This window comes from Diaporthe amygdali (assembly GCF_026229845.1).
Source record: "Diaporthe amygdali strain CAA958 chromosome Unknown NODE_22_length_803717_cov_65_427750, whole genome shotgun sequence".
Lineage (NCBI taxonomy): Eukaryota > Fungi > Ascomycota > Sordariomycetes > Diaporthales > Diaporthaceae > Diaporthe > Diaporthe amygdali.
The window spans coordinates 391383-418826 of NW_026517042.1; the positions used below are offsets into that span (position 1 = coordinate 391383).

At 51.4% G+C, this 27444-nt stretch overlaps 9 protein-coding genes across 9 annotated transcripts; 8 read left to right on the forward strand and 1 right to left on the reverse strand.

Annotated features, from left to right (window-relative positions):
• Positions 1-2550: 2550 nt before the first annotated feature.
• J7T55_004593 (endo-beta-glucanase precursor) lies at positions 2551-3681 on the forward strand (the record flags this gene model as incomplete). The annotated part of the gene is made up of 1 exon (XM_053130299.1): positions 2551-3681. The coding sequence occupies one exon, from the start codon at positions 2551-2553 to the stop codon at positions 3679-3681; it is 1131 nt and encodes a 376-aa protein (XP_052991521.1).
• Positions 3682-4676: 995 nt separating this feature from the next.
• On the forward strand, positions 4677-6791 carry J7T55_004594 (uncharacterized protein; the record flags this gene model as incomplete). Its single annotated transcript, XM_053130300.1, has 2 exons — positions 4677-5571; positions 5638-6791. 2 exons carry the CDS (start codon positions 4677-4679, stop codon positions 6789-6791), a joined length of 2049 nt encoding a protein of 682 aa, XP_052991522.1.
• A 652-nt stretch (positions 6792-7443) lies between these two features.
• J7T55_004595 (uncharacterized protein) lies at positions 7444-8999 on the forward strand (the record flags this gene model as incomplete). The annotated part of the gene is made up of 2 exons (XM_053130302.1): positions 7444-8179; positions 8278-8999. The coding sequence occupies 2 exons, from the start codon at positions 7444-7446 to the stop codon at positions 8997-8999; spliced, it is 1458 nt and encodes a 485-aa protein (XP_052991523.1).
• A 2461-nt stretch (positions 9000-11460) lies between these two features.
• On the forward strand, positions 11461-12357 carry J7T55_004596 (uncharacterized protein; the record flags this gene model as incomplete). Its single annotated transcript, XM_053130303.1, has 1 exon — positions 11461-12357. The coding sequence occupies one exon, from the start codon at positions 11461-11463 to the stop codon at positions 12355-12357; it is 897 nt and encodes a 298-aa protein (XP_052991524.1).
• Positions 12358-12966: 609 nt separating this feature from the next.
• Positions 12967-13412, reverse strand: J7T55_004597 (uncharacterized protein; the record flags this gene model as incomplete). The annotated part of the gene is made up of 2 exons (XM_053130304.1): positions 12967-13171; positions 13249-13412. The coding sequence occupies 2 exons, from the start codon at positions 13410-13412 to the stop codon at positions 12967-12969; spliced, it is 369 nt and encodes a 122-aa protein (XP_052991525.1).
• Positions 13413-13752: 340 nt separating this feature from the next.
• On the forward strand, positions 13753-17628 carry J7T55_004598 (uncharacterized protein; the record flags this gene model as incomplete). The annotated part of the gene is made up of 7 exons (XM_053130305.1): positions 13753-13996; positions 14141-15053; positions 15175-15214; positions 15733-16226; positions 16275-16904; positions 16986-17146; positions 17204-17628. The coding sequence occupies 7 exons, from the start codon at positions 13753-13755 to the stop codon at positions 17626-17628; spliced, it is 2907 nt and encodes a 968-aa protein (XP_052991526.1).
• A 1114-nt stretch (positions 17629-18742) lies between these two features.
• On the forward strand, positions 18743-19768 carry J7T55_004599 (uncharacterized protein; the record flags this gene model as incomplete). The annotated part of the gene is made up of 1 exon (XM_053130306.1): positions 18743-19768. One exon carries the CDS (start codon positions 18743-18745, stop codon positions 19766-19768), a length of 1026 nt encoding a protein of 341 aa, XP_052991527.1.
• An 805-nt stretch (positions 19769-20573) lies between these two features.
• J7T55_004600 (uncharacterized protein) lies at positions 20574-23602 on the forward strand (the record flags this gene model as incomplete). The annotated part of the gene is made up of 3 exons (XM_053130307.1): positions 20574-21540; positions 21601-21701; positions 21812-23602. The coding sequence occupies 3 exons, from the start codon at positions 20574-20576 to the stop codon at positions 23600-23602; spliced, it is 2859 nt and encodes a 952-aa protein (XP_052991528.1).
• Positions 23603-24947: 1345 nt separating this feature from the next.
• J7T55_004601 (uncharacterized protein) lies at positions 24948-27193 on the forward strand (the record flags this gene model as incomplete). The annotated part of the gene is made up of 4 exons (XM_053130308.1): positions 24948-25171; positions 25289-25430; positions 25828-26339; positions 26395-27193. 4 exons carry the CDS (start codon positions 24948-24950, stop codon positions 27191-27193), a joined length of 1677 nt encoding a protein of 558 aa, XP_052991529.1.
• Positions 27194-27444: the final 251 nt, after the last annotated feature.

Below are 27444 nucleotides of genomic sequence, written 5' to 3' on the forward strand. Positions count from 1 at the left end.
TACAGACCGGCTTTCTTGGCTGGCGTAGCGAGTGTTTGCCCGGCCACGAGGGCGGTAACAATCCAAGCGATGGTAGAGAATTGCATCTCGTTAGTGGGTAGGTAATGAAAAGATAGATTGCGCCTGGCAAAGAATGAAGAAATAATAGAAATCGAATCACAATGAGAAGATAGAGAACGGTTGGCTGGCGGATGACCACTTGGACACGGTCATTCATCGTGAGAGCAGTTGACATCTTTATAGAAGGCCTCGTGGTGTCTGATTGAGAGCTCGTCCGACGCCCAAACAGGAGTGAGGTTTCGTCTGAACTAGTTGGGTATGCGTTGTGGTTTGAATATGAGTTGACAGGTGATACTCGATTTGCCAGATGACACCCGTTTGACAGATGAGACGAGACGGCTTGGCTCAGCCTGATCTGCGTGATGTGAGGGATCACCAGTCTTGATCTGCCATCATAATCCTTTTTTCCTATGATCATTGACGCTTTTGGCTGATCGTTATAGTGGTATTGGATGCTACAGCTTCTGATGAATCACTGAAGCAAGAATAAAATAGTTGTGCGGAAACAAAACAGAGAATCCGAACGTGTGCAAGGTACGAAGGCCAGCCTCGAGTGCTCACTTGAATAAGGTTATTGTTACTGAGTCGAGCCATCCTTGTCTTGAGCCGCAACACAGTTGAGGTGTTTCACACCAGCTGGGAGATCCCGAATGCTTGGACGCAACAAGCGTTGTATACCGAGACTTGGTTGGTCAACTTTCTTGATCTTCGAGGATAGCTTTCCCAACCTCGTCATGTCACTGCAGAACAGTGTTAAAGTTCGTGCATGTTTAGGATGATATAGTCCTCAATAAACCTCATCCCAAGTATTCCGTCGCAGATATCCGACGCCAAACCGGTCATCCTATGCAAGCCCCATGCACCCAAAGCAAACCGCTATTCGGATGGTCTCAGTGTTCATCCTGATCAAAGGAATAGGCCTCAACAAGCTGCAGACCCGCAGACGATTCCGCGGCGGAACGGTCTTAAGTAGTTAAGCCGCCGAGAAGTTGAATTTGTGAGGCAAATCACAGCATTCACTCTTTGAAGTATGAGGGATCACTATCTTAAAATCGGCCTCGTAAAAAGTTTTATGAGCCTACGGTTTGTAGGAGTCCTAGATAGGCTCGATCATGTTCTCAGTGATGAGGCACCTAAAATGATCCCTACTGAGCATAAGTCGACCCAAATGCCTGTCATTTGGGTTACCATGGTAGGCAACAAAAGAGTACAACTCTAATGCCTAGTCATAGGTGGTGGAAGGAGTGCTCAGCAGACTATAGGAGAACAGTATCATTAGAAAGTGGCTCTCGAATAGGAGATCGTGTTATCGTATCGAAAAGGGGATTGTGAGCCCCTGTTGTAGTATCCATTAAGGCGGCCCGCTTTATGAACGCCACTACATCTTCTACGGACGAACATGGCAAATTGGATGCAGCGACTAAAAGCACAGAATGGCCAAATGTCCATACAAGTCTAGGTCGACGATGGCATGGTTCGCTATGGACCCATAATAACGGCTCAAGCGGTCTACAAGATCCATACCGGCCGTTGACCAGTGCGTGCAGCATGTTAGTCTTGAGTATGACAGATCATAACATATCGAACCAGACCTTCTTTGCTTCAATTGTCCTCCATTTACCCTTGTTGTTTGGTCGCTTGGCTATGCAGTGATCGTGGGGTGATGGGGAGCTCATTTCGAATGGGCTCAGGGTGGTAAGACGTTACGGCGAGTGTAATCCAAGCTTACCATCGCTCGCCACCCAACCCCCATTGTAGTGTTGACCGGTTGCATTGTCTCGAATACGGTATTTGTGACGGTTAATGTCAAGTCATTTGCAATTCAAGACTACATAATCTAGAGCAACCGAATCCTAGTTTCTTAGGGCGCAATGCCTTCATGCGAACCAAGGTATATGGTAGTAGAAAGCGCAGAGGCACCAAAAAGGGGAACGCCAACGGCAGCCGCCGGAAATTCACGAGCTTTAAAGTCCCAAAAGAATTTAAAACTAGCATAGGAAAGTCCGGCGGTGGACATGGTTGGTCTCGCTCAATTTACCCCCGTCGCCCCGACATCCGGCACTTTGATGGATCAAGGAGCCCCTTAAAGAGATGAGATCCACCGGCCAACCGACGTTTCAAATAAACGCCCAATGACGAGTGTTTGATGTTTCGAAACCAGCCGGATAAATCGGTCATTTTTGGGAATAGTCATGATTCGACCTTTAGAGTTTTTCCCGCCATTTGCAGTGTGATATTGAGTAATTCCCCAGATGAAGGAGCTATCCCACCCCTGAACGCGGACATGCCACCCCGTTGCCCTATCGGGCGACTATCCACATGGGCACATCGGCCGCCTCGCCTGGCCTCGCCTTCCGCCTCGCCCTCCCATAATAAATACCACATCGCGGCTCTGCTCTTGGCTGCTTGACTTGGCTTCCTCTATAGCGGCATTCCCTTCTCAAGCACAGCCTTTCATTCGTTCATTCAACCACACACATTCTTTTCACCATGCGTGTCACTTCTTCCCTCCTCGCGGCTGGTTTCGCGGCCTCTGCCTTGGCGGCTCCGGGAGCCCGTCACCACCGCAGAGCTGCTTGCCCTGACAACAGCACTCCCGCCAGCACCACGTCAAGCTCCGCTGCGCCGTCGAGCACTCCCACCACCAATGCCAACGCTTCGGCCGGCAGCTCCAGCTCCAGCGCCAGTGGTGGCCTGAAATTCCTTGGTACCTCCGAGTCTGGTGCGGAGTTTGGCGAGGCGAACTATCCCGGTACTTACGGCAAGGACTACATCTTCCCGGACACCTCTGCTATCCAGACGCTCATCGACATGGGAATGAACATGTTCCGTATCCCATTCCTCGCCGAGCGTATGGCCCAGTCCTCCCTTTCCGCAGATCTTGACGCGGATTACCTGAAGAACCTCACTACCGTTGTCAACTACATCACCGAAGCTGGCAAGTACGCGGTGATTGAGCCCCACAACTACGCCCGCTACAAGGGCAACATCATCTCGTCCACTGCGGACTTTGAGACCTTCTGGACCAACCTGGCCACTTCCTTCAAGACCAACGACAAGGTGGTGTTCGACTGCATCAACGAGCCCCACGACATGACCACCGACACCCAGACCGCAGAGCTCAACCAGGCCTGCGTCGACGGTGTCCGTGGCGCCGGCGCCACCAGCCAGTACATCTTCGTCGAAGGCACCTCGTACACGGGAGCCTGGACCTGGACCACCTCGGGCAACAGCGAGCACATGGGCAACATCACCGACTCGGTCGACAACCTGCTCGTCTACGAGATGCACCAGTACCTCGACAGCGACGGGTCTGGTACCTCGACTGAGTGTGTGTCCACCACCATTGGAGAGGAGCGGATCACCGCCGCCACCACCTGGCTGCGCGAGAACAACAAGATCGGCATCATCGGCGAGTTCGCCGGCGGCGACAACACCCAGTGCAAGACCGCCGTCACTGGCATGCTGGACTACATGACCGAGAACAGCGACGTCTGGATCGGCGCCATGTGGTGGGCTGCGGGCCCCTGGTGGGCGGACTACATGTACTCTATGGAGCCGTCTACTGGCACTGGCTACACTGCGTACAAGGACATCCTCAGCAAGTACGTCCCTGCTTAGGATGTTCGCTGTGGCTTTTGAGGGATTGGAATCACTTCTCTGTAAATATCGGATTTTGCATAATTGCATCGACTGTATCTAGACATAGACAAATGTATCTTCCGGGCTTTGGTCCGAACCCAAATCATGATGCCGTGGACACCAAGTCAGGTTGCGTGTTTATGTGTGTGCCGATCATCTTTCGCCGCCCTTTCAGTATGAGCTACGAACGAAATAATACCGTTTGAGTCACAATGGCTTTACCCACTCATTTTGGTCAGCAGATGTAAACGCGATACTTGCATGGAGTGGCACGTGACTAAATATCACAGGCAATCTTATTGTACATATGAAATCTGCTGAAGCTCCAATGATCATAGTTCAGAAAGCAAGTTGAATGTGAAATGCGTCACTGATGGTCTTGACACAAGTGCTCAGCTAACAAGGCCGACGAGGAGTAGGTAGCCTAAACTCTAGTGTGCCCATTTCATCCACATCAATGTTGACAGTCTGGAGAGATCTCACTATCAGCGCCTAGTTGAGTTACTGCAATTTTTAGCATGCGGAAGTATTGTAGAAGAAAGCTCGTCAATTTCGGAATAGTCGAGGGGATGCTGCATTGATGGAGCCACATATGAGTTGATCATAATTGGGTTCTCTGGTTTTGCAGCAATGAGTGCTTCGGACTCTTCGAGTGAACGCACGAACGGCGGTCATTGCCTGATGTTCGCCTGTAAGTTTCATAGTTTACGCAAAGAACCGGATTTTAAAACCACTCTGTGGCAAACAAACCATTGTTTGTAGCAACACGAGCAAACGAATTCGCTTCCTCAATTTCTTTTATCAATTGACGACTGCAGCTGTCTCCAAATTTCTCTCAGTTGACATGAAATCTTTCTCCCTCTTTCTCCCATTTTGAAATTTACCAACGGTAATCTTTCAAAGAAGCCAGAACAAAGAGTCAACCGTGCCACTCTTGCTCCTCTCAGGCCAAACGGTCCAGCAGCTTTGACAAAATGGACCTAGCGACTCACATATCGCACGAAGGGCATGAATCCAGTCTCCGACAACCGAGGTATCCCATTGAGGAGCCTCTCCAAGAAAGAAGTCAAAAGAATGATGAAAGAGCACTTGAGATTGCTTCACGAGCACTCTCAGCTTGGGAAAAGAGGTGTGCGAGAGTTGACATTGGAAGCAACGTGGTATGTCGACCAGAAAAGGGTCCTGTCCGACTGGATTCAATTTACGGCGACTCCAGGGACTGGCCGAAAACAGCCAAGACTCTCGGAATCAAGGGCGCTGTGCAATACTCTTGGTCAAACATCGGCTTCCCTAACGACCCAGAGCTGGCCGTTCAAGATTTGGAGGATAGTACAGAAATCGACAAGGACAACCTAAACATCGCTGAACTTGCCCAAGATATCTTGGACGTAAGAAATCTCAACGCTGGACAAATTGCCGATGCGGATTCCCTGCATACCGAAACTGACAACGGATGCACGATCGATTTTTTTAAGCTGAAGGGCCGCCGTGTTGCCAAAGTCACCATTGAAGGCGTCGACGCTAGACAGAGGGGTGTGGATTACAAGAAGCTCAAGTCGGCTAAGGCATTCGAAAAGATTGTGGATCGAGAGTACCAGACTCAGAAGCCAGCACTAGAGGCCGAGCACCATGTCATGGCACATGTTTTGTTGTGCCGCGGGGGCCAGGTCGGTGGGAAAGCATGCGATTACTGGAAGACCGCAAGAAACCTAGCCCAGCAGCACATCTACCTTGACCATGGCATAGAGGCACGCCTACGCAGCCAGTTGGAGGAAGGCAATCCCGATAAAGCACTCACAAAGATGCTGGAGATGGTGAAGAAATGCGTCAGACAGAACGCCTTCAATCCCTACTACCAGGCGCAGAGAGGTAACACCCTTCTTTGAGGAATGTTACGAGCCAACAACACCCCGACTAATTCATGATCCTTCGCAGATGAGTTCGCAGTCCAAAAGAACCTGTTCCGCCACCTCAAAGATGTCGACCTCGTTATGGTTCTCGACACGAAGGGCAGCGTCATCATGTTCCAATGTTCGGGTGCAATCCAACAATTATTTAATAAGACGATCGAAAAGGCCATCACGACGGATCTGGAAGCATTTAGCACTCAGCAGGCCGTGCCTACTCCTGATATGACGCGCCATGGGTTGCACTACGCGCATTGGCTCGTTGAAAGGCCTGACCTCGATTTTCGCCTACTTAACAATGACCCACGTCTGGCTAAATCGGGTGTGTACCATTTTGGATGTCGTTTCCCCATCGGAAATCCAGACGGGGAGGGGAAAGGCACAAAGACAGGAGGTCCGTGTCCCACAAAGGACATGAGGCAACGGCTTGAAGGGAGCTGTGAGCACAACTTCCACAAACTGCGATTCGGAACACTAGGTGCGTGCACAGAGGCGGTCAGCTTCTTCTTCAGATTGCTGGAGCCTGAACTGTTCGACGAGTACGTTGCTATTGTGGAACAAGTCCGCAATTTCAACAAGTTTGCCCACTTCGAGACTCGCAAAATCCAAGAGCCTTTCGCGATGCGTGCTTTGCTCGTCAATCTTATGACGAATGAGCATAAAGACCACGGAGACTGGCAATGCGGCCTGGCCGGGCTCACAATATCTGGTTCGTTCAAAGGCGGAGACCTCCTGTTACGAGATCTTGGGCTCCGGATTGAGACCCGCCCTGGCTGCGTGCAACTTCTCAGAGGTCGTGAACTCCGACACTCCATCACCAAATACTCAGGGAGGCGCTTCGTGGTCGTTCATACCAACCACGAAGCCGTCAGGAGGTGGGCGCGACGGCAGCTGGGTCTCCCTATCACCGACATTGGAACAACTCCTCTCGACAGCTGCCTGGAGAAGAATCAGGAGGATTTTGTTCCCGAAGACTCATATGTTGAGTCTTCCAGGGAGCTTTTCCCGGAGCGGTATGACCGTACTTCAGACGAGGGCTCCGTTGAGTCCGAAGCTTCCGTGCCGAAAGTTTCCAGACCACGGCTGAAGTCAGATAAGAGCAGGACCGTTAGTTCATCAGATGCATCAGCGGAGAAGAGCGAAGATGGCCTGAATGATCCCCCTTCAAAGAGGCGGAGCTGAGTCTGTGGCGTTGATCCGGTGTGCAGGTCCAGTTGATTGGGCTGTTATTTGCGAAAATTGATTTGTTGTATCAACGCGGTCCTTAAGATCTAATAGCAAGAGCAACAAAACACTATCCAGAGCACTGCCACAACTTCAACTTATGCGTACTGCTGTAAAATGTCTATGGCCAATGCGGCTGCAATGAAAGTGTGAGTATTCTTTGTATCTTGTAGACAATAGATTTAATAATTCTTCATGTGAATTTGAAGGCAAGCAGTGGCTTCAATGGTGTTAAAATTGGATACATGGGCTTTGATTGTGGTTATAACAGTAATCATTATGTCTTGTGGACCTTAAACGCTAGCCTCCTTCTCCATTCACGTCGCTACAAATGTTGACTCACCAGTGAATACAGTTCTTGGACGGTTGAGTGAATACTCAAATATTCTTCAGGCTGTACCATCTATTTAAGGCCAAGCAGACCCACTTGATCTTTTCCTTTTCCCACAACTCAGAAAGAGCATTGCCACAAACTCAAACCCATTCTCATCAGGCAATCCATCCTCAACCATTTGACATCTACTTCCCATGCTTCTTACCATCCACCACTTTGTCGCAGTATTTGATTGTCGCTCAACTGCTGTGCACATCAGGGGCCTTGACTAACAACATGGATCCCCCCCTCAATATCCAACAGGTGGCCGTCATCGCTAGACCCAAGCCCGATGGGCCTTACTGTCAAATGGCCAGCGCTCTCCAAACTTGTCGGTGCCCTCGAACAATTATACACCCTTGTCTTGCTGCCCTGAACGCCTTCGCCGATGACAAGCACCAAGTCCCTATCTTACAGGAAATTGCATTCGCCGCCGAGTGCCAGATTGACAACAACGACTTTGTGCAAACGTCCAAACAACAATACCCCACGGGAGGTAAGACCGCAGTCGAGAACCAATTTCCCTACATCGCCGCATGTCTCTTTTCGGCTATAGCATTCTGCCTCGACCAAGGCCACGCAATTTACCATTGCTCGGTAGAGAAGCCTCGCTGTTTCTACAAGGGCAAGCTAGATATCCGCCACAAACGGGTAGGACGACCCACCAATGTTTCAGTCATTGACATAACGGACCCGCGAAATCCTAGATACTGCTTCCTCAACATGGATTCAAAGTGCATCTGGTGCGCTCTACGAGATTACGATCCCGACGGTATCAACAATCAAGACAGGCAAGGTGAGCTGGCACCGTGGACGATGCCTGCATACACTCCCTGCTCCGGTGAATCCCTCTCGTGCCGGATGTTGTACGACCTTTATCACAATGTCACCGGATTTGAGCGTGACAGAAAAGACCTCAATGCGTTGGAGGCATTGAAAGCCTACCCACTTATTGATGTTGCAGCTCTTGCTAGTATGTTTGCCCTAACTCTATCCTCAGCTTCGACCATGGCAGTGTCCAAATGTCTACAACAGCTACACTAAGAGTCTGCTTTACTGACTTTTGCTCAGGTTGCTGGCCATCCCCCATGTGGAATTTGTCCCAGCAAGAGACGACGGGCTTGAGTCAACTTTCGATCTCCGTTCACCCACGCGCCCAGAAGAGCCAAGTCAAATCGCTTCGCAAACTCACAGAGCACAAGATCCTCGACGCGATCGTCTCCGGAGTCCTTGACGACCTCAACCTGCTCGATAACGCGCTACAGATTCCGGGATTTCCGAAAGACTTCCTCGACACCTGCATTTCGCGGGCCGACTTGCTTGCTGCTAGCGATAATCAGAACCTGATAGCCAAGCTGCTTGCCCGCCTCCTGGAGGGCCTCGCCCACGTGAACCTTTATCCGTTCCGCAAGCTTCCCATAGAGACGCTCCGCGAAATCCTCCACAGCGATAACCTCAATGACATGAAGAGTCTCAACATCTCTGGCCTGTTTGTTGGTTCGTCCAAGGACATTATACCAATTTTCAACGCAATCCCCCGACAGCTGGAGTGTGTCTACCTCCTGCAACCACCAGGCCCCGCCAACAGGTTGAAGGACAAGGAAGCAGCAATCATGGTCAACCTTTCAGACTTCATCATGCGAAAGGGGGACGAGATTCTGGAGGACGGCAAGAAGATCCTCACCAGTGCGAATCTCGCTACTGCTCTGGATTCGTTGAGCTACTTTGACGGACTAACCAGGGATCGTAGGGCGCTTGCTCGCCTGCGCTGGCGGATTGATGGATGGTGGTGAACAAAAGTCCAACGACATTTGACTGTCGAAACTTTGCACAGTAACAAGTCTCTCTGTATGCGCAACAGCCGCGTCCACGCCCTCGACCAAGATCCTCCCTAGAGTTCGGAAGACTGACCACCCGCGCCTATTGTTGATGGAAGGATATGAGGTCTTCTTGCAATTTTTAGGGTGTTTGCGGGTGTCATTTCTCAGGAAAAGTCAACCCGACTTTGGGTAACAATGGTACAGATTCTCCTGTGGAATCGAGATCCAGGGAAGCTTGGTCGTTTATTTTATGGCTTCACAAAAAAGAATCCCTGCACTTGATACTCAGAGGCATAGTGGGAGAGACAGGACTGGCGAGGAGGGGAAGGAAAGCAGGAGGTTCAGGAACACTATTGGTCTATAGGGCATGAAGTTTTCCTTGTCACATACCCACTAGTTCTAGTGGCATAGCCAAATGAGACAGCATTTTAAGAAAGCTTTGACCATTTTTCTCTGGATTTAGTAATGAATGTTGCGAATAAGTAACTGCTCTTTATAGTGGAGGGTACACATGAGAAGCCCTCTACCCATGCCAACACAAGTTCAAGGCAATCAACAGCCATCTCGGCGGAGTATGTTTATAAAACTAGTAAGGGAGAAAACTTTGCGTTCAATTGAAACAGTAAAGTCTTGGTTCGTTATGTAGTATCTTGTTGCACATGTGATCGCTTGGCAAGGCTGGATGCCACTGACTTAGACGAGGCTGCGCTGTCTTGACTGCAGTAGGATGAGCCCTAAAGAGTAGGATTCATACAACTCTTCGTTGCCGCAATCAACAGCTCTGTTACCAAGTAAATGACTACCTAGGACTTTGTGACGGCATTTACGTGACACCAGCTTAAGGTGCCAAGCTGCCCCCATCAACTACGGAAAGCCATCCCGGAGTTCCTGTGGACCACTGACGGCCGCAGCCGCATGCAGACAAACCCCAGGCACACAAGCTATAACCGCACTCCTAGCCTGGGTGCGAAATCTGGCAGTGGCTTGCAGACTATGTGGGAGGACCAATCCGCACATTAGATGGCTGTTCCACGTAAGGATGACGCGAGCACAGCGTAGAAGGCGTTGCAATTTCGATGGAGGAAAAGTTTCAGGCATACAGACTAGAAGCAGTCGGAAACGCCCCGCGTGAGGGAGAGGGAGGGATTTGGGGAAGCAATGATGTCAAGGCCTCACGTGTGAATCCCTAGCACCCAAGTTGACATCTGCAGGAGCTTGTAGAGGTTGGTGAAGCTTAACGGATCTCCACGCAGCAGAGGTGCCCGACTGCTAAGGTAGGGTAAGCCAAGCACTAGCTGGTCGATGTCACCTCATGCTCAGGTTCCAACACGCTTGTCGTCCAAATAGTCTAGTCGAATACCTAGGTGCCTAGGTACCTGACCTGCCGACCGCCGACATGGCGTTTTACGAATGGCCATCTTGTCGTTGAGACTATTAAAACGGCCAACGCCGTTCCAATCAATCCCCTGCACAATTGCACAGATCTGGGAAGAGCTGCTTTCTGTCCGCACCATTTCTTTCATTGTGCAGGGCGCCGTCTGGTCCGGGTTGAAGGTCACCCCACGCCGCTGCTTGCCCTGGTTGAGCATCACATGCCGCCAGTCTCCTGATATGTCGCCCCTAGATTGGCCTGCGGGTGGCAGGTGGCTGACATGTCTCTGAGGCTGCTGACTTTGACATCAGGATCAGCGTGGCCACATTCGACATTCAGATCTCGCAGGTAGAGAGATGGTAGGGAGAAGGTGATGGTCTGGGTGGTTCGTCCATGCGCCCACCTGTCAACAATGCGCGAACTTCAAGGTTCGCATCAGATTCGGGTGTCTTGATCAGTTGCCATCTGGCGACGATCATCACCCTGTCCTTGTAGTCATAACTGCAAATGGCAGTCTCCGATCAGTGAGGTGACTTTACTAGACTGCCAGATGCTTTCAAATAGGACATCTCTACAAGACGAGTATCGACTCTGGCCAAGTCAGTGTGCTGGGTGACAAGCTTCACTCATTCCAAAGTAGAACACACTCTGGCTTGCAGTTGGCTCTGGGTGGCCCAACCTTCCACCAGCGCGAGTCCCAACTTCCCACAGCAGGGCAGCTCCCTCCAGGCCCAGAACAAACGAACAGCGCAGTTGGGCCCAACACCCTGGCTCTCCCCCGCAGTTCGCACCACCGACTCCACTTCAAACAGAACCCCACCGAAAGGTCCATCCGCCAGTCAAGCTTGTAAGCCCACACCACCACAGGGGGGAATCCAGCCATCGTCATTGTCATTCTTTTTACATCACAACACAACAACACACGACACGACACACAACACACGGCATACAACACAGCGAACAACAAAGGGACCCACGGTACTCTCTCACTTCTCATAATCTCTCTCCACATACCACCACCATAAAGCATCCACATTCATACCCACAACTGCAACGGCAACCATGGCTGAAGTCACCGAGATAACTGATGCCGTCTCGCATTCGCCCCCTCCACCCAACGCCAAGCGCCCAAAAGGCATCCTCAAGAACTCTTCTTACCAAGGCCGCTCGCCTCCCATCTCTCCAACTGGCGCGTCTTCCAACAACCACGCCATCGACACCACGCAAGATCCTTCCCTGGACGACAAGGAGGTCACCATCCACAACACCCAGATCAATGCAGGCCACCGCCGCTCCTCGTCCGCCGCTAGGCCAGTCGGCTCACGGCGCCCTAGCTCGCGCACCCCTTCCGTCACCGACCCTTCCGAGGAGGCCGACCCCCGCATCAAGTGGGACGAGGCGAATCTGTACCTCACCGAGCAGGAGCGCACCAGCACCATGAAGATCACGGAGCCTAAGACCCCCTACGCGAAGCACTACGATCCGGCCGAGGACCCCAGCGACGACGACGACATTAACGCCCCCGCTGGTAGCAGCAGCATCAGGAGCAAGAAGAGGAAGGAGGGCAGTCACCACGGCAAGGGCCAGAACGAGGATGATATCCCCGGCCTCTCGCTCGGCGAGCCCGAGGAGGCCGTCCCAGACGTGCCGGCCGACGAGGTCGAGCTGAAGCGCCAGCACCGCGGCAGCGGCAGCGCGGTCCACATCGACGACTCCGCCCAGGAGGAGGTCGGCCTGTCGCCGGAGGAGCGCGAGAAGCACCGCAAGTTCGAGGAGCTGCGCAAGAAGCACTACAAGATGACCTCGGTCGTCCACAACCTCGGCCACCCAGAGGAGATAGACAGCCTGGCGGCCGACGAGGAGGACGATGACGAGAATGAGGGGGGTGGCGCGTCTAATGGAGCCGCTGTCCCGCCTATGCCTCCTCTGCCGGCTGGTATTAATGGTCGGTCAGCTTAGATCAGGCGGACGTGACTGCTTCCCGGTATTGACAACCCAGTGAATATGGACCTTGGAGGATGGAGATCTCGTGTGGCGACGATACTTAAAAAAGTCGGGATTTTGTTTGGCACAACAGCGATCAAAGTCTATGGGACTAGCTTGTGATGGACGCTTCCAAGGATGATTGTCGAGTTTCCACAGCGACACAGTCGTTACGGCTGACTTCACGATTGTATCGTATCACGCGTGCGGAGGGAGGGGCAGGTGGCAAGTTGCAGAGCGGTAACACGTCAGGGCAGAATCTGGTGGGGGGCGTTTTCGAGGAGTAATGTTCACTTTCATCGCAGCTCCAGCTTTTGGTTTCCCTTTGGCTCGTACACATACCACAAACATCGCAGGCGCGCATCGGTGGATTGGTCTTGGCATAGTCAGGTCATAAGTAATCCATAGTATTTCTTAAGATGGCCTGTTTCCCTCTAGCACGGATTTTGACGAGCGGAATATTCCGTGGCCCGGCTTATGTTTCCCGTGCTTGTTCACATAGTTCGGGCGTTCAGGTCGTCCGGATGTCTTCTGAGCTGGAACAAATGCTCCTGTTCCTCTCCCGGGCATAATCAACCACTTCCTTCACAGCAGCCCCTTCCTCGCCAGCTCGACCTTCCTAGCCGCCTCCCCAGCCTTGAACCCGCCCTTTGAAACACAGACACGCTGTCCGTCCGCCAGCTCGAACTTGTCCTCGTGGCTAGGCCATGCGCAGGGGCAGTGGTGTGGGAAGTGCACGCAGGCGAGCGTGTCTGGGCAGAGGTAGTTATCGCAGTGAGCTGCCATGGCACTAACGTTAGTCTCTTCCCAACTCGTCATGACAAGGGAGAACAATTGGTAGTACCTCTGTCAACTTGTGATCTATACCAGCCAGAATCCGAAGGTGCATTTTGCTGCTGCTGATGTTGGTGGTGGTGCTGGCCTCCTCCGCCTCCGCCGCCGCCCCCGAACATCTGCTCGAAGAAGTTGAACTGAGCCGATACTGTGCCCAGTAAGGCGAAGAGGAGGGAGAGGAGGAATTGTTGACGCATTGTGTTCTGTTCAGACAAGGTCTGTATGCAAACGAGAGGCACAAGTTGGGGCAATTTGTAGACCCTCGTTGCTATTATACGGAGTTGTCGAGATGTTATTTGTCCTATTTAAATCGGTAAAGCTACGCCATACTCACTGAACCCCTGGTTAGCGGCCAAGTTGTCCAAATTCACGGCCAGCCGACCCCTGCAACTGGCTTATCGCTATCGCACTTCCAGATGACTAAGCCAATCGACGTCTAGCTAGCAATTTTCTGGGTGAGCGCATCGAAAGCCGCCTCGAACGGAGCTCCATTTCGGCCAGCACGGAGCTCGCGAGATCCCACAGTGACCCCCCGAGATGATGCGGCTTGGTCAATTGCAACGGCCGTTGCAGGCCGTTGCTGTGGCGGGCTCTTGCCGACCGGCTCTGGCCACATTCGCCCTGCCGATCCGAGCAGCAGTCCAGTCGACACCGGCGCAGGCACAATCAGCAGATGGCGTCGTGGAAGGGAGGAGGTATGCCAGTGTGAAGTCGCAGGGAGCATACCGGATACCCAACAAGAAGACGATAGCCAAGAAACTGGGTGCAAAAAAGAGCGGTGGTATGTTCATGTCTATTGTCGCGGCCGTCAACCGTCTCCCAACCCGCTCTTTACACGGACTGAGCTCATTGGAGAAAGAATCGCAAAACAATTAAGCTGACAGGCTCCCCTTGCCTTGTGTCTTAGATCAACATGTCATCACAGGAAACATCATCTTCAAACAACGAGGCACAATGTGGCACCCAGGCGAGAATGCTATTAAGGGCCGCGACCACACGATCCACGCTGCCGTCGAGGGCTACGTGAAGTACTACCGCGATCCTCAACTACACCCGACAAGGCAATATATCGGTGTTGCATTCAACCGCGACGATACCCTTCCCTACCCTAAGGACGCACCCCGGCGGCGAAAGCTCGGCATGGTGGCCTTGACGCGCAAGGCTCACGAGAAGAAAGACGCCATCTCTGCGAGCGGTATTCCCAGACGAGTTGTGCGCAAGGGCGGGCTATTCGACATCGAGGAACTCGAGCAGCGATTATGGTCACGAGACAAGGCGCGCGAGCTAGAGGAAGGCAGGCAGGCAGCGTCGGCCCCATCCGGGACACAAGCAGCAGCTCAGGCCGCCGCCAACGCGGGCGAGACGGCACCAACGCCCGTCACCGGCGCCGAGACGGGCGAGGCCCTGCCGGGCAAGGCCAAGGGCAAGAAGCGGTCGCGGTCGCAACAGCGGAGGCTGGTGCACCCGCTGACGTTCATCCAGAAGCGGTGGCTGGAGCGGCGGCGGACGCGGACGCTGCACCTGAACCCGCGCAGCTACAGCTACACCGAGACCAACGCGGCGATCGGCCGGCTGGCGTCGCGCACCATGTACACGCCGCCGTGGAAGCTGGGCGGGCGCAAGGCGCGGTTCAGGGCGCGCCGCGGCCGCCGCGAGGACCGCATCAAGCAGATCGCTGCGAACCGCGAGCTGGTCAAGGCAGAGAAGGAGAAGGAGAGGATCGCTGAGGAGGCCAAGAGAGCGCGCATGCTTGCTAAGCAGCGGGCTAAGGGACAGGGGCGGGCGCAGAAGGAGGGCGCCACGGAGGGTGCGAAGGAGGGTGAGAAGAAGGTCGATGCGTGAGGTGGGCGGTCTGTATGATACTGATGTGGGATGTGTCAATACAAAAGACAGTAGAGAGTGGCCCCGGCCAGATGGTGAGGCGATCCAAAAACGTGCCTTGTGCACTCTTCCACATAGCCAACAAGGACAGGTGCTTCTCATCAGTCAATTGCTTGGAGTACGTCCCGGGCACACCAGGTCGTTACCTCGAGCAATGAGCTTTTCATTTCGAGTTGTAAGTAGTGAAGCAACATCACCGAAATGATTCAATGACACCCTTGGCCAGAGCCGCCCTTGGTTACAAAATCCCTTCAAGCTGTTCTTCGCTCGAGGCCCTCATTTTTTAGGTTTTTTGAGAGTCAGGCTAAAGGAGACTTCGAGACTATTCAGTTCTGTTTACCTAATTTTGCATCGAGCATGTAAACTTAAGCTATTATGCTCAGAGAATGTGTTCGAGCTCACTGATATAACGCTATGCAGAATTCTGAAGCTCTTATTGGATTCAACGCCTGAGAGGATGCCCAATGTGGCTGTATCTGCAGCTACTTGCATCGCGGCGGGTGTCCAATGGCAAATCCCAAACTTGGGGTTGCACAAATCGAGCTGAGCCCCCGGTCCCCTAAAAGCTTACCACCGCGCAGCTGACCTCGCATCCAGAGAGTTCTTCTTGATGACGGCTGAAAACCTCTCTTCAAGTTCGACACCCCCCTCCTCAATTCCACTAAGCTTCTTCAGCGGCTGCTGTTGCTAGACATGGCTGCACCAGGCTTTGGGTTTTCCGTGGGCGACTTCATCGCCGGCGTGTCCCTAGTCAAGAAGCTTATACGCGCCTTAAATGACGCCGCCGGTTCTCGCGCAGCCTACCGCAAGCTGATAGCCGAACTTCTCAATCTTGACGACGCCCTCACCGAGATCAGCAAACTTCAACTCGGTCCATCCCAAACGTCGCAAAAGACCGCCCTGCAGCGCGTAGCGACGCAGTGTCAAATCAGCATCGAGACGTTCCTCCAGAAGAACGCGAAATTCAATGATTCTCTGGGGCTCTCACCGTCTCTACCGTGTTCCGCTTGGCGATCGAATCTTCACAAGATTCAGTGGGCTCTGTGCAAAGACACCGCTATCGATGAGCTTCGGACTGAGATAGCTGCTCACACTTCAACATTGAACGTCATCCTTGCCACAATTCAGGTGTGAGTACAGCCACATGTGAGCTGCTTTCAAGCCGCTAATTTCCTCAGGTCCGCCACCAAGTTGCAGGAAGAGAGTCTAGAAGACTGTACGCAGATGTTGCAGTTGGTTTCTGATGAGGCGAAGAAAGCCAGTGATTGCGCTGAACAGAATCAGCAGACCCTCGTAGTCCATACGGGGTGGTTAGAGAGAATATCGCACACCGTTACAAGCTTAATGGCAGAACAACGACCGAACGGGCTTTTATCACTCATCCAGCAGGTGCTACAATGGAACATCAAAATTTTCGATGGCGTCACTCAGACACAGCAGTTATTGTACAATATACCCCCCCAGGTTGAGCTTCAACAACCTGTCATTTTCGAGGACGCACACGGCAGGTTGAGCCCATTTCACGTCGAATTCATAAACTCATTTGCCGCGTTCCAAGCCGTTCTCGAAGCTCGATTTGAAGACATGCCGGGTCTGAACAAAGTCAGAAGCTTGGAATACGCCATGCAAGATACGCGATCTAAGAAGATTCTCGATTTGAACCGCCCTTGGGAGAATAACTTTCGACCTGGGAGGAAGTTCGCTATGAGTATGATATTCCAGCTACCCAAAGCATCCACTTCTTCTTGCCCGGGCTGCCGGACGGAGAACTTGGACTGCCTCGAGGATGAAGCCTCAGATGTTCAATGGTACGCTGAAGTCTTCCTCTTTCCCTCATGCCCCTTGAAACCACCGAATGAATACCGTTCTAACAGAACAATGCACAACAGTGGAAATCCTGATTGCCGTATTTTCTATCGCCGCGTCACAGAAATCGACAAGCCAACACTGGGCAAAAGAAGACGGTCAGAGTCACCTGACAATCCAGCAAAACGAACGAAACATGGACCTAAAGAATTAGATACTGATGAGAACGATCAAGGAGAGATATGTGAGTTTCGTCGCGTACAGATTGTACACAGGGAAAGTAGTAGCTCTACGGAACGAGTCTCAACCCAGGACAACACCTACATAAAGTGCATCAAAAACATCTACTACAACGTTTATATCGACGGCGAAGAGGACGTTACCGAGAGAGTCAACAGCTGCCGTCCCGGTCATATGTGCAGCAACCCCATCGTGCGCGAGTTCGACCGCAAGATCAACTGTACTAGACTGCAATTTACCAATCCAGAGAGGCCGATGACGCGAAGAAAAGTGTATGAGGTTCATTCACAATCGTTGAGTTTACCCACAGCGGATAAACCGATATCACCCCTTCGTTCACCTTCTGCTGTGCCATATCCGCCCCCACTGCTGCCTCCACGATTTGTGCCTGTTGACGGTCCACAGGCAGATCATTATGAATTCGTCGCACAGGCGAGGAACGATTTCTTGAAAGAAAGACTAAAAGCAAGATTTAGTGGAGATTGAAATTATTCAAGAGCTTCAACAATAAAAATAATCTTGAAGAAGCAAAGCACAAGTAGATGATGACACAAAATGTATATGTAGCGAGAGGGACATAGAAGAGACAATGTTCTCAAGTCTTGCTCATTAATGTATAATTCTGAACAAGACCTTGTTTTGTTGAAAAGAAACAGTAGGAGGGCAGGTTGCCTCCTGTTTCCATCAAGCTTTAAAAGTAGAGAGCCTTGAAGCTGCAGGTAGTCTATATGCAGCCACCTCTAGTCACACACTTGCGCCCGCTGCGCTGTCACAAGTAAATAAAGACTGAAACAACAAAAATAGAACAACAATAGGAAATTGGCTTTTATTAGATAGCTGTGGTTTATTTCCTTAGATCGAGCTATTACAGTGTCCTGTTTCGAACTGTAGTTCGATAAAACCTTCCACCCCCCAGCTTCTAGCAACATCCGGTTCAGCTTTCCTCATGTGTCATGTAAGTATGGCAATCGATCATTGGCCGCCCTATTCTATCATTTCGATGACAGGGCCATCAAAATACTTCTGAGCATGTAAGTGCCAGTTGATCCAGAAAATGATCGCTCCAATGGCGACAACAACACTGGCATAATCCAGGGTTATAACCAGGCTTTGGTCTTCTGGCCATCTCTCCAAAGTGCCCAAACGCGGGACAGGACGAGCAGCACTCATGTCGCTAATATGGAGTAAAGCTCGAGATATCTCTAATACCTATTTACGTAGTAGTTGCCTGACTCACTAGTAGCAAAAAGAACAACAGTATCTGCAGGGACTTTAAACCTGAAGACATATGCAGTATGAATACTCCACACCGTGCGTTCGCCATGAGCACTTTGTACACGAATCGTTTATGCTCTACATGGGTTTTGGCGGGAATGCAAGCAAGAAAGCGGGGGAAGTGTTGTGCAAGGGCCAGGGCGGTGGCACCTTCGGACCTAAACGCGGCCGGGTGAGCCTGTAGCGTTAAAAGTGTTGTGTGGAAACTGTTCGCAGAACCTCCTAAGCTCCTTTCGCTGCTATCCCAATACTGAAGGTCCCTCGAAGACAACACACTCGTCTCAATCCTCCGATCAGAGAGAGAACTTTTTTTTCTTTCGTCGTCATGGCTCTTGATGAATTGCCCGTCCACAAGCTCAGCCTCCATCCCCCTTCCCTCCCAGCACTTGTTGATATCATATCCTCTGGTCTCTCCTCCAACTTTGCACATTCGTCATGCACGGTCGACACCCCTCCGGACCTGACCCTCCCACCATACCATCTCGCCGGCCCAGGTCTGACCGGATCTACACGAATCGTCGATATTGGTGGACCTCCAAATCTCTCTCCCCTGCCAGATAAGACCAAGAAGTACAATCTCCGCTCTATCGCTCGCCAGGCTGAGATGTCCTCTTCCTCGGGCTTCCTTCTCGGCGCAGGAGCAGGTCCTTTCCATGTTCTAGGCCAGAACTCCGAGCTGATGCCCAATCTTGCCTACGGCGTCGCTGCAGGCACAAGAGATTCGCAAAATGTTCGCAATCGGACGCATTACGCCAAGATTACAGGAGCGAACTCGGTATGTTGCGCTCATGTGCCAGACGACACAGCAGATTTCGCCTTCATGTGCAATCTATTCTGCTCGGATGGAGTACCTGGGCCCTGTCTTCATGTGACTGCCAGATCTCGAACAGGTCCCCTCAATTTCACAGAGACGATCCAGAAGGCTTTGCAGGACGCTTATGGTGGCAAGCTCCTGTCCATTGGAGGCGTTTTCCTAATCAAGAGAGGCGTTGCGAACCTGCATGTAATGCCTGACTTCTCTTCAGAGCCTTTGAAGTCTAGAAAGGATGTGGAAGAGTGGATACGGTATTTCGACATGAAATTTGCTAGCGATGGCAAGCCAGAAGACGGGCCATTGGTTTGTCTGAGCGTCTTCCATTCTGGTGATGACACCGGCTTGGATTTGAGGATGGAGCACACACATTGCTTCACAGTCAGTGTTGACGGTAATCTCGATGGAAACGCGGCTAAGGAGACGGCCAAAGGCGGACACTACCACTATGACCTGGATGATACAAAGGAAGAAATTGAATATGAGGGCTGGTTTAATGTCGCGGAATATCTGTATCGAATCGACCAGCCTGGTAAGTGAGGCGTAGTGATATCACGCATATTATAGTAGAAATGTAAGACGATGAATTCAAACATCTCTTTCCAGACTGAACCTTCTGGAATTTGGTCCTGCATCTTTTCGGCCTGCTGAAATTTGCTCAAATTGGATGAATCAACCGCAAGTTGTCTTGCGCGTTCTCGGGGTCCTAGATGCGCTGTGCTGGCATACCTCGTACTATTATAGCTTTGCTTACGATACTCTTGCGTCTTTCAGCCTTCCTGGCAATATTGACTTACGCTCTAGGCTCAAGAACGTCGAGCGAGCCGACTTATGCTATGACAGACAGCAGGGAGCCTCGTGACGCTTGGTCACTTGGCTAAGATTTTGGATATCTGCGTGGCTAAGTGGAATAAAATTGTCGCACACTGGTTCCACTAGGCCAGAGGGGCGTCCCGGGTTGATAACCGCGGTGCAAACGGACCTCTTGTGTTTGAGAGATGCATGAGGATAAACAGAACTTGTTCTCGCCAAAGGATCACCACACTAAGGAATATCAAGCATCAAAGCTTTAAAATCTAAAGCTATTACGATGAGGCTAGGTTTATGAACCAAATTTGTGGTTCAGCTGAAAAGCTGTTTCCTTTCAAGCGTTATTCGGTATAGCGGGTAGGAGCTGTGACTATAAAGATAAAGCAATAACAGGGGTTCAGCTTGCGCTAAGCAGCTATGTTTTGATACCCTGGAAGGAGCTATTACGGTGATCTGTCTCGAATCGCAACTCAATGAGACCTTTTCACACACTGATTTCCAGCAACATCCGGCCAGCTCAACGAGGAGAGCAACGATGCGAGGAGGAGCTGATGGAGGTGGAAGCCAGGAAAGGGGCAATGTGAAGAAACGCGATCTGGACGACGCGCTCCGAGATGGCCTTGGCGCGCGGGGCCAGGACACAAAGAGAAGACGTACACCAGGACACGCTCACCATGTCGACGAGCATACGCGGGACTCGTCCAATTTCAACTGCAGCACACAAGATGTCAAGAAGAACAGCATACAGAAAACTTCCAATTCCTGGATGTTCTTATCCGGCCCGTCCGGCTTGCGTCCACTGCAGACGCAACACTCCTCACGACAGCCTAGCACTGTTGGGTCAGCCCCTGAGGCTTCAGGGGCATCAAGGGCTCTACGGGCCTCAGAGGCCACCAAACCTGCTAGGACTAAGGGCATTTTCAGCGCCCCTGACCACCACAAGTTGAAGCTCGATACCCTCCGTAATGGGCCACCAACCTCGTCCAGCACTTCATCTGACACATCGTTGATTCCTGCCCGCTTTACCGAAACACTGCCCGCCTCTTCTAAGGGTCTGCCCACATCGTCTCTCCAATCTTTGAGATATGGTTTCTCACGAGCAAATCGAACAGCTGCAGGGGAGGGCAACTCACTGGGAAAGGATAGGCCCGGCCAGGTGGGCCATTCCCACAACACGGGACACCTTGTCCTTAGCCAAGGCAGGCAAACTGGTACAGAAGACAAGGCCTTGCCGTCGCATCATATCAAGGGGAAAAAGAAGCAACCCTACGACTACGACCCGAGTGATGATGATTCATATGTCGACAATGACGGGGATAGCGTGGACGACGTTGACGAGAAGCTTCCCAGTACACGTCAAGGCAGCGCTCGTATGAAAGCTCGCATTGGCAGTGGCGAGCCCTCCAGCAATGGTTACTATGATAACTTGGATAACAACCACGGCACTAGACCTGTTTCCTATGACAAGACACCATCTGGAAAGGACTATCATGAATACCCAGGTAAGGCCCTCGGCTGTATAATATATCCGTAAGGTGGAATGATGAACTGATTAATTCCAGATCAATATGGGACAATGCACTTTACGAAATTCGTTCTCTTTCCTGATAATTATAGCCTGAGACCCATGCGTGGCTCCGGGAGCCTCCCCTTCGGCTGCCCTGTCCGTACTTGCCAGCAGCAATTTGAGAAGCTCAAGAATCTCAACAAACATTTTAAGGCAGGCAAAGGTCCCTGCTCTCCTTGTAGACCTTATACTAAACATCCGTGCAGTCAAGTCACAAACGGAGTGAATTCAACGATAATTTGGATGAGGAAGGCACCCTGGAATTTGTCCGCTCTAGGCTGGATTCCGAGCCTGGTACACGGTCTATCATAGTTTCTCAGAACCCACGTCACCCTCCGTCTCTCACTCATCAGACTTTCACATTTCGAAGAACTAGGGAGAACGAAATCGTTAAGCCCACAGATGTCGAAACTACGACAGCTAACTCCACTGGTTCTCGTGGCTACGATAATGTCCCAAGCAAAGCCTGGACTCCCCCTGATCTCCAGCACAGCAGTCCTTTGGCTTCTGACGATCAGGATAATCAGTCAACAACCTCTTTGAATCTTGAAACTTCTATGGCTGAGTCCAAAGTCTGGGCTTATGTCTCTCCTTTGGTCCCGAGGACTTGGACTGCGTCCGTCACGGACGAGCTTGAGACAAAAGCATTTATCCAAGCTATCTCCTTACCACTAAGGAACAAGTTGGATGAGGCATGGCTTGAGGGAACCAAAAGATCCCATCAAAGGATATATCGTGCGCTGATGAGTGTTATCATCCAGGCCATTGGAGTCAAGGCTCAATGTAAGCCGTGTGAGCTCAAAAGTCCAGAAAGGCAGCGCAACTGCAAAATCCTGCCCCCGGAGGCTAAGGGCATGCGGGAGCTTCAGGAAGTCTGTGGATCACAATGCGTGAACTGCTACTTTTTCCAGGCGACGAAGCCTTGCGAGTTTCCAGCCTCGACCAGCATGACCAAGCAGACTCCGATCCCAGTTCCAGTTCCATCAGTGATGCGCCTACCACAAAACACGGAGCGCGTGCTAGCTCCACCTCCTACCTCACATCGTCCCGCTCCTCCAACAGTCAGTCGCCCACAGGATCGTTCGTACTCTTCGTACAAAGCCACTGTCGCGGACAAACCCATCTCAGAGAGCCCTGTTCCGGTTCCTCTTTTTGCAAATCGAGGTCCAACCCCCCTAGTCCAAGTGCCATTCTCATCTAATGTTTCCTTGGACAACCCAAAATCAAAAATGCCCCGCCGCTCGGAACGTATCATCAAGACATACAGCGACTTTTTTAACAACATTGACATTGCGGACTACCATACAGACGAGGCGGACTCACATCCTACCTCTTCCGCTGTCTCGATTGCTGGGACCTCAAAGACCACCTTGACGTCTCGCGGATCGGGCGCCAGGGAGTCGACAACAGTTGCTTCAACACTATCGAGAGGCGAGCTCTCCATTTCACAACTACTAGGGAAAGCATTCAGCTTATTCGGCGAAATCAGCCAGCTGCCTGGCGACGAACAAGCCACCGTTTGGCATAAGATACAACAGATGGCTGGAATGCTCGAGACAGGCAGGGGCACAGCCACAAGGGCTTCCAATGCCCACAGCACCTCTCCATCGCTGCTACCATTCTCCTCTGCGTTAGCCGAAGAATGGGAGATCGCACCAGGCAGGCTTATGGCTGGGGACAAGCAACTTGCCTTATCCACGTCCTTCCTCAACCGGGAAATTAACGAGGTCAAGCTTCAAAAGGCCCACCAACTCAGCCCGACCCAAAGCGTTTTGAACAAGAGTATCGCAGCTCTCGATCAGCTGAGTATCAGACCGGAGGACAACTGGAACTGTGCGTGTTCTGTAATCAAGGGTGTACTGAAGATGAAGGTAGGAGACGTGGAGGCGGGGATCGGGCAGGGCGGTGTCATTCTCATCGAGGAGGAATGCATTCTCATGAATGTTTTGCATAAGGAGGCGAGGATTCAGGTGTGGTGGACAAGGACGGATGACTGACAGTTTTTCTCAACATAGAGGTGTACGGGTCTATTGATGTGTCTAGTGCTCTAGCTGTATGGGAGGATTGCTCCTACCGAGAATTGCATTTACAGCCTCAATGGAAAGAACTGTGTGATCTGGAAGAACGGCCTGTCGTGTTCGTGTCTATACAATGTTCGTAGTCATCACTCCAAGTAAATACCGAGTAGCTTCAGAGGCATACCCGTGCAATCTCGACTTGGCTCGGCAACTGAGCACGACACCATTTAGTTATGTTCTGAAAAGTTTGAGTCCACATACCCCTGCTCATGTGAGGCAAGCTGCTCCTGGCAATCTCAGCACACCAATCGCATGGATAACGTCCACTACAAGTGGCTTATGTTTTGACTGTTCTGCTTAAATCTGATTAATCACGCAGCATACAATGCCCAAGACGAATGTTTTCCAAAAAGAAAAAAATTAGAAATTTTTTTGGCATACATTCCTAATCGTCTCTTTCATTTCCAGTGCCATCTGATTCGTATAAAGAATAATAGGCCGATCAACTCTCCCATTTCTAGGACATTGAGGGTACATTGATATCATCTTGTTTGCTCATATGCTCCAACTTAAGTGTCAGTCGCCATGTTACCTAGCCCATTTCCCATGATCTGGTTAAATAGCCACATGAAGAGGCTCTGTTCGAACCCTCTTAGTGCGGCCTGAACAGCTTCTCGTCCTGAAAGTTGAATTTATGCACTTTTGCATATTCAGGATGGTCTCTTTTGCTTCTCACACTTCTCATTTTAGCGCCGTCTGGGGTTGTTTGGTTATTGCCCCTGTTGCTTCTTATTCGCACTCTGAAATAGGTCGACATGCTTCAAGCAGCAATCAGCCTTTTTGGTAACTAAGTAGAAGTTTCAGAATCCAGTATCAATTCAATGTTCCCCGTAACGTACCCATCAAGGCAGAAAACAGGTAAGATGATAAGAAGAAAAAAAAACCCCAAGGCTGATCCCGCCTGACTTAAGTCAATGTGCCATCAGCCGCAACTATCTCAACCTCTTCCTCCAGTTGGCACCACCTGGCATTCAAGCATCCCTTCCATCAACCATTTCATCCCATCCCCCTCCCACTTACATACAACCCCCACTGTTTACATGAAAGTTTGTCGCGACCAGTTGCACTTTTCAACAAACGTGATCAGTACCTGCTTCTTTCCACCGGGTCGAACTTTCTCTTTCCCTTGCAAGTTCACCTGCACGCCCAGACTCGAATAACCACCCAGCATTTTCAACAACACGTTTTCGTGTGTCCCACCCGCTTGTTTAGGCCTTTTTGATCACTTTACAAACATAAAAGTCACGCGTTTCCCCTCTCGAAAATGTTCCGCCCACGATCTCCCAAGCCGATTGCCAAGAGGAAGCGCTCTGGCGCAGACTCTGAGCCCTTGCAGCACATCGCAGCTCTGCCACCCCGTCTTTCTCCTCCTTCTGGACACAGAAACGCCCAGGCCTTGTCCCAGCGGCAATGGCAGCCATTTCTTCCTGATACATCCCATGATGAAGCTCATCAGGGACTGCCAGGCCGCCCTGGCAGATTCGACACGTTCACATTCTACCAACCCCATCCGAGTGCTCATCATTCTGCGCGTCTGAGAGTTGCATCTGAACCCAGAAGCCCTCATCGAACAGCTTAGGAGGCCCACGATGACCAATTCAACAGCCAGATCCAGCGCAGCGATGGGCATGAGAACAGTACAGCCTATCGCAAACCTGCTAAGCACTCGATCGAACTTAGCCACAAAGAGCAACAGCTCGAGTACGACCACAACGAATCAGATGACGAGGATTACGTCCCCAGACTTGTACGTGGCAGAGTTGCAGATCCTCGCGCGATCACACATACGCCATCAGGCAGGGACTACATGCAATTCGAAGGTAAGCTGCCCACTCTTCATGGTCCTATTTTTCCAAGTTGCCCTTATCCATTCGCTCCATCAAGTCTTAAACATCACTCCTACAAGCTTTATCCATATTAAAGGTTGACTTATGAAAAATAGGCGGAGAACCTACATCTGGCATTGTCATCCCAGATAAGTGGACAAAAGTACAGCATCAAGGCAAAGATCGCTACCCTTGTCCAGTAAGGGAGTGTAAAAAAAGGTTATTCGATTGGCTAACCAGTCTCAAAGTACACTTCAATGTCAGGCAATACTCCCTCTCTTCCTATGACGGTGTAATCAATGCTAATTGTTATTTTAGAAAGTCCATTGTGAATGTCTATTCAATGACAATGGTGACGGAACGCTTTCGATTGTGGGCACCAGGGAGGAAAATGGACAAGGTCGTGTTGTCATCTCTCAAAACTCTTTATCTTCTGACGCCGAAGCACCTGCTGAGCCGCAGATGGGAACGCGGGCTTCAAAACGGCGCCGAACTATTTCCGAGGACTTGCCAAGCTCTTCGATTCAAAGCTCGCCGAGGCATGCTACGAGTGAAAGCTCAGGGGATGATCAGCAGGCAGAGAGCATGGTGTCAGAAACGGCATGGGATGCTATAAACGGCGCCTATGACTGTGTTTCTACTGTGTTCACGAGCTGCCCCAACAACAAAGTCATTACCTTCCTCGCTGGTCTGAGTGCTAGGAGACAGGCTCTTGCGATCAACACCAATGAAGGATCCTCCAAAACCAGACAATTTAGGCTTCCTAAGGATGAAGGAGCGCAAATCATCAGTCTCAAGGCCGCTTTAGCTCAGGCTCACGGGAGCGAGCGGTAAGCATTGAAAAAGCATGATATGTCACAACTGTACTGACATATACTGTCGCAGAACTCCATGTCCACAATGTGCTGATGGAAAGGGTCTTTGGAGGATCTGCGTGCAGGCGCCGACGATGCCTGATGAATCTCAAGACGTACTCAGAGGTGCCTGTCCTTCCTGTTACTACGCGAGATGCGGTCGCAAATGCCGCGAAAGCTCTGGAACTGCCCCCGAACAGGACTTGGCACCTCCTCAATTGATGCCCGCGATGGCCGAATACGAGACTCTGAGATCATTCTCTCGCCAGCACGCTGAGTCTGTTGACGATACTCGTCACGTACTAAGTTCATTTGAGCCTTCCACCAGAATGCCTGTGGCTGCAAGGCCCTCGAAACAACCTCAACTGGTATCAATGTCTCAGCAGAGGCGAGATCGCGATACACAAGCCCCGTCTGCTAAGGACGTGCCCGCAGAGCGTGTCCAGGGCGAGGCGTTCTCGCGGGATCAATCAGGCAGCAATGCCGCTCAAGGACCTTCGCCCATTCATCGTGCTCAAGATGGTGCTATTTCGCAGCAGCAGTCAACCATGGACCATGCACAGGGAGCACTGGCGGGTGGACAGACTGTACAGGATACAATCATTCAGTGCCATCGCATGGCTGCAAACTTGTACGACCGTACCAGAGGACTGTCTCCAAATGAACGGGCAGCCATTCCCGACCAAGTCAACTATCTGCTTTCATTGACAGGCCTGGAGCCTGAAATCTGGGGGATAGCCAACCGAATCTCTGAGCTACCTGTCGTGAAGCGGGCTGAGGTTAGCCGGGTGATTATCGAAATGATGCGCCAGACCTTTGGCTCCATCTAGGACCATGGTGAGGAGGGCCACGGCGGTGCAGAGTTGTGGGTAGCACGATGGTGCTGCGGTACGAATCTACTATCCGCAGAGATCGCATACTATCATTGTGTGACATGGACAGTGCCGTCACCCATAATAATCACTTGTGGAATGCGCCGTGGGCACTGAAAGAGCTTCCGGGATCTGTACAAGCTGTAACGGAGTCCCATTGCGCTGATGCTTGGAGGATGGGATGATGTATATCGTGGACAGATTACTTC